This window comes from Elgaria multicarinata, chromosome 12 (assembly GCF_023053635.1).
Source record: "Elgaria multicarinata webbii isolate HBS135686 ecotype San Diego chromosome 12, rElgMul1.1.pri, whole genome shotgun sequence".
Taxonomy (NCBI): Eukaryota; Metazoa; Chordata; class Lepidosauria; order Squamata; family Anguidae; genus Elgaria; species Elgaria multicarinata.
This window is the reverse complement of record NC_086182.1, coordinates 34040203-34046468: the sequence shown is the minus strand read 5'-3', so window position 1 is coordinate 34046468 and position 6266 is coordinate 34040203. Positions and strand designations below refer to the sequence as shown.

The 6266-nt window shown below is 48.3% G+C and overlaps 1 protein-coding gene across 2 annotated transcripts; it reads right to left on the bottom strand.

The window, feature by feature from the left end:
- Positions 1-4548, bottom strand: LOC134407232 (TLC domain-containing protein 5-like). 2 transcript variants are annotated; one of them, XM_063138878.1, is made up of 3 exons: positions 4347-4545; positions 2865-3175; positions 1-611 (listed from the first exon to the last, which is right to left on the bottom strand). In XM_063138878.1, the coding sequence occupies exons 1-3, from the start codon at positions 4543-4545 to the stop codon at positions 528-530; spliced, it is 594 nt and encodes a 197-aa protein (XP_062994948.1). In that variant the 3' UTR covers positions 1-527. The 2 variants fall into 2 exon arrangements, with proteins under 2 accessions (XP_062994948.1, XP_062994949.1); XM_063138879.1 differs by lacking the exon at positions 1-611 and having other exon boundaries at positions 2403-3175; positions 4347-4548.
- Between the last annotated feature and the right edge of the window lie 1718 nt (positions 4549-6266).

Sequence of the window (6266 nt, the reverse complement as noted above, 5' to 3'; positions counted from 1 at the left end):
AGATTGCTCTCTTGCACCTGGCCACACTTGGGCTGTTCTTATCTAGGGGAGGCAGCAACCAGACGTCACAGATTCAGTCCTGCCACTCCAAAGCATCAGAGTAGCTCAAGTGACCTCTCTGAGCCAGTGGATTAGTGATTATGTCAAGTTAAGAACTTGGCTCAGCCTTTTCCTTGTGCACGTTGACCTCCATCCTGCATGCCTCTAATGTACATAGATCTCACAGACTCTGGGGGCAGGGTGGGGAGGTGTGTTTTTTTTGGGGGGGGGGTGGGGGGAGATCTATGCTTTTAAAAACCCTCAACACACAATGTACCGAGACACCAAAACTTAACAAAGAGCTCCATCCAGACTTGCATAACTTGATTTTATGCATTTTGCTGTTTTATGATAGTATGGGATTTGATTATGTAAGCTGCTTTTGCAGAGCTTTTGCCCTTAAAGGGGGGGTCTAGGAATAGTCTAAATAAATAAGTAAATAAACTTCACAAACGCACACAATGATTATTGCATTTACTTTTCGGGCTTTAGGGGTTGGGAGAGCCTAGATTTGCTTTGTTCAGGTTGGTGGGGGCAAAGACCAGCAACTCTCTTGTATGAGGAAGTCCCATCTGTGGATAAAGAAAACACAAGGCAGAAGCAAGAACTCAGGCCAACATTAAGGAAAACCTGGTTCCTTCACTTCTAGCATAAGAAATTGCTTACGTTTTTGTCTCTGATTTCCCTCTGCATAAGTAGAAGAGAGATCAGACTAAACTTGCTCCTTTCATATTTAAAATGAAGCTGAGATTCTCAGTAGGAGCTACCAGGTTCATCCTTAAAAAGATATATGATATATTCAGCGGAGGCTGGTGGCTCTGATTTGAGTGGGGCTGTGAATCCATTCTGGGTTTCAGTCAGAACCAGACAGAACTCTGAAGGAGCTATCCAAGGTCCTGAGCCCATTTTGGGGGGTAAGGGTTGGCACTTTGGATTGATCCTTTACAGTTCTGACTGAAACCCATTATGAATTCACAGCCCCACTGAAATCGGTGTTGATAGTCTCCACCAGATATATTCTATAATAATACAGCCATACAAATTCCCAAGGGTGGTGGAGAGGGCAGGTGGGCTGCCCTGGCTTTACGACATCAGACAGGACACGTGGAATACCTTTCCTTCCACAGAGATCGACTACAACCCAAGAGGCTCCTACCAGTTCTAACTCCTAAGTCCGTTTCTAACTCAGTGAGTCCTGGGCAATTGAGATTCCTGCTGCTGCAGTCCTCAAGACCCACCGTGCTTGGACCCCCAGGGATGGTTTGCTCAGCACACTAACTGGGAGACCCTGTGCCCAAGGGCAAGAAATGTAGACACATTCTCAGTCCTGCCCCACGAGTGATGCTGTTCAAAGACACACTGGGACCAGTGCTGGCCAAGCTAGGGTCCGCTGCAGCTCAGAGGCATCAGAAAAGCTGGACGAGGAAAGCTCAGGACTGGCGATGGAGGAACACCCACCCAACTACCAGCAACGCCTTAACACTGATCTCAATATATATAATATCAATGTATATAATAAATAGTAATCGAAATGAAAACATCAAGCTGTGAGAAAATAAGAACCTCCTAGAGCAGCCTTCCTCAACCTGGGGCGCTCCAGATGTGTTGGACTACAACTCCCAGAATGCCCCAGCCAGCTGGCTGGGGCATTCTGGGAGATGCAGTCCAACACATCTGGAGCGCCCCAGGTTGAGGAAGGCTGTCCTAGAGGGATAACCCTACCCGGAATTCCAAGGGGGTGTTCCAGACATTATCTTCAAAACCAAACCCAATTAATTGCTGCGTGACCACTTAGGCATATTCTAGAGCAACGGTGCTGTATCTCAGGCCCTCTGGAGCTCCTCAGGCAGCCTTTCTTTGCTGATCATTTGCTGGTATCCCGGCGTTGGCCTGTTCTTTCCCCCATTCTAAATGGAAGAAACGTCTCTCCTGGGCTCAGTTACCGGCTGTGAGAGCTTTAAGCTCCAATATGCTGGCATTTTTTAAATTATTTTTTTATTATGGCCCGGCTCCTCTTGCCTTCGGCCCTACCCACCAGTGCGACGCAGCCCCCGAGAATGTCTCTGGAATGGGATTTGGCCCTGAGGGGCGAAAGAGCTTTTGCACCCCTCTTCTATGCACTCACACGCTTGGGGATTCAAACAGATTTAATTTTGTAAGCAAAGCCCTTTTCTCTTACTGAATGTGCTTTGCGTTAGCAGTCCCAGCACGTGCCACCATGTAAACGTCACTCAAGTTAAGACAGGAATAAAATCTGCTCCAGTCCAGCAGCACGAGATACTGCCTGTCGACCTATCACATTTGTATCCCATCCTGCCTCCAAGAAGCGCAGGGCAGCATCAATGTGAGTCTCCCCATGTTACTCCTACAACAACCCTGCGAGGTAGGTTAGGCTAAGAGAACACGATTGGCCCAAGGTCATCCAGCGAGCTTGGGGGCAGAGTGGGTCTCCCCAGTTCTTTTCCAGTGATCTAACCAACTACACCACGCCGGCTCTTTGCTCCAATGTGGCTCTTCTTTCAGATATGGTCTTGGGGGCCAAGCCCTGGGAAACATTCACTGCCAGATCAGGAACACGGACCCAGCCTGGCTTGGCGTCAATGGTTCTTCAAGAATCCGTTGGCATTCAAGTTCCTCTCTTTGCTCCACCAGCTCTTCCAGGCGTGATACTTCTTTATGCTTTTCCGCCGGGCAAATCGGCAGATGCTCACCATGAAAATGCAAGAGACCGCATACATGATCACGCCGCCCATCTTGACGTACCACTTGGGATTGGGCGACACCAAGACGCAGAACATCAGCCAAGCCCCAACGCCGATCCTCACCCCAGCAAAGAGTACGATGAAGAGGAAATCCACCACGTCTCCTGTGAAACCGGGATAGAGACCCTTCTCCCGGAGAAACCAGCGGGCCTGCAGGAGCGGGTTGGTGATCTCGCTGCCAAAGATGACGCCGTTGACTTCCGCAGCTGACTCGCCCAGGGCAATGGAGACCGTGATGCCCAGAATGCTGACGGTGTGATGGGCCAACATCAACACCCCTTCTGCCTGGAAGTAGACGCACCAGCCCAGATCAAAGAGGAAATAGCCCAAGCTCATACACAGCGCATGGACCTGGAGCGTGGTATTTGGAGACCCTGAAAGGAAAGGCCCAAATCAAGTGGAATCAGTTACCTAGGGAGGTAATGGAATCAGTTACGTACGACAATGGAATCAGTTACCTAGGGAGGTTGTGGTCTCTCCCACACTAGAGGCCTTCAAGAGGCAGCTGGACAAGCATCTGTCAGGGATGCTTTAGGGTGGATTCCTGCATTGAGCAGGGGGTTGGACTCGATAGCCTCAGAGGCCCCTTCCACCTCTACGATTCTATGATTCTATGAAGTCAACCTCCACTCAGCCCATATGACCAGCAACAAGTAGCTTCAAGAGGGGCACAATGCAGAAGGTGTCAATTCCTGCTCCTGACCCAAGAGGCAAGCCGCACAGTCAGCAGATTCATGTGGTACAGCTCACGTGGGGTAGCAGCAGAGTTTAAATCCCTCCCCCCCCCCCCGTTTAAAACAACAAGCAGAAGGAGACTTATGCACAGAGAAAACAAATGTCAAAGAAAAGAGCTGGATTTGGTCATGTCTAGCAGGAATGCACATTGAGAAAATTTACATGACTTGCTTATTTTTCATAGTTTGCTTGTGCCCCATTGATTTCAATGGGCCTACTCTAAGCATTACTAAGTCTGGGTCCAACCCCATGTACATCAATATACTATTGAATTTAGCAAGGTGTTACTAATTCACAAATGTACTAAGCTAAATGCATACATTAATGTGCATGAATTCTTTTAATATCTCAGTGCAACATTACCTTGATCCAATATACATAATTGTTTTATAAATCTCCATCATGTGTTCCCCTTCCCCCTGTTAAGGTGCAATCTTGTGCATGTTTAGACAGAAAAAAGTCCAACAACTTTTGTAGGGTGGCTGGGGGATACTAGGAGTCATAGGACTTTTTTTGGTGTAAACATGCCTAGGATTGTGCCTTTAGCCTTTTCCCAGAGGGACCACGCTTCAGCCCCCTGCTCATCTGGAACACTCATCTTCATACCTTCCCACCTCTGATGCATCATTTTCAAAATGGGGCATCTAGGCCCAATATCCTAAGTGTGGCTGCACCACGCATTGAAATAGCCATATTGTGATACTGGCTGTTTTATTATGAGTCCCTTTCCTAATAATCCCTAACGGAAGTTGCGAGTTGCCTTTGAGTGCAAACCAACATCCAGTCCAAGGCAGAATGGTTATAGCATACCTGGATAAGACATAGGCCACGGGCCATCAATGAAACAGATGTAACCCGAGAGGCAGGTGGCAAAGACCCCGTGAGTCAGAGTAACCAGTCGGCAGCTCCACTCGTAGGTGCGGTTCTTGTACCAGTGGCAAGACCAGCTGTAGAGGGAGAACCAGCCAATCAGGCTGAAGGCCACTCGGAGTACTATGGTGACCACCATTCTGTGATGGGAAAGGGAACAAGAGGAGAAAGGGTTAAATCTCCCTGATTTTGCAAGCAACTGCATGGCTCATGTGCAGGACCCCTTGCCACTAATCACTCCCTCTAATAGCGAACTCAGGTAGTGAGTGCCAGCCCCTTTGAAAACACAACATTGGGCCACTGCCCTGTCCCCAGTCCCGCTCCACCAGCCTGAGAACTGAGTATGTTCAGCAGCTACAGAATCCTGAATGTCTGTTGGAAAAGGGCAGGGTGAAACAGAGTTCCAGGATTGGAACCCTGAACAAGACCACGTGAGGATAGGCTGCAACATTTATAAATCTGCAAGAAAATATTGCAGACCTTACTTGTCATTTCCCTGTAAGATATTTTAGTGCACAAGTGCCCGGTTACTAACAGGGACTGGCCAACGAGACCACTTCATGCCAGTCCTTTTCCAGCTTCATTGGCTGCCAGTCCAGGTCTGGCCCGATTCGAAGTGCTGGTATTAACATTTAAAGACCTAAACGGTTTGGAGCCAGGCTATCTGAAGGAATGCCTCCTCCCATGCACCTGCCCGGACCCTAAGGTCATCCTCAGGGGTCCTTCTCCGCGAGCCCCTACCAAAGGAAGTGAGGCAGGGGGCTACCAGGAGGAGGGCCTTCTCTGCTGTGGCACCCCGGCTGTGGAATGAGCTCCCTAAGGAGGTTCTCTTGGCACCTACATTATATGCTTTTAGACGCCAGGTGAAGACCTTTTTATTCTCCCAGCATTTTAACAGTCTGTAAATAAATTTTAACTTGGTGTTTTAAATTTGTAATTTTGCATTGCGGCTGTTTTGATCTGGTTGAGCTTTTATATTGTATTTTATATTATGATTTTATACTGTTGTTTTATACTTTGAATGGTTTTAATTTTTGTGAACCGCCCAGAGAGCTCCAGCTATTGAGCTGTATAGAAATGCAATAAATAAATAAATAAATTGTGACAGCAAAGAAATGCACATTAACAGCTCAGATGGATTCCACACACACACACACACACCTCCAGCTTTGCTCCCTCCATTTCTGGCAACTGGCCAAGAAATCCTGGCTAGATGGCATCCCTGGGCACCTTCATTCAAAATCCTTGCTTAGCCTCAGAATCGCTGCATGGCTTGGAGAAGTCACTCTTACTCAAGTGAGCCCCGAGCCAGAAACAGAAGACATCTGCCACACAAGGTGAAATGCTTCTACCACTGGGAACAACCGCATGGAAGTGCTAGTAAAGTAGTCCAGGTTATATATTTTACTGGAAACCCGATTGCTGAGATTTGGGGGAACCCAAACCTTTTAAAGAAGCTGCAGCAGCAGTGAGCAGCTTACGCAGCAGAAGGGGAGGAACAGGACACTGGTCAAATTAATAACTGCACATTTTCTTTCTCTCTGCAAAACTTGGGAACCATGCCCCTGCCCCTGGGATGCATTTTCAGAAAAGCAGTCAGATATGGAATCTCTCTCTCTCTCTCTCTCTCTCTCTCTCTCTCTCTCTCTCTCTCTCTCTCTCTCTCTCTCTCTCTCTCCCCCCCCCCCTCCCTCCCTCCCTCCCTCCCTCCCTCCCTCCCTCGCTGCCTTCCAGTGGATCAAACCATTGGTCCACGGAGATCAGGACTGATTTATTTTTACTCTCCGCCTGCCAGTACTTCTCCATGGTCCTCAGGGAGAAACGCTCCTTTCTTTCCACCCTGTTGCCCGAGTCCTTCCA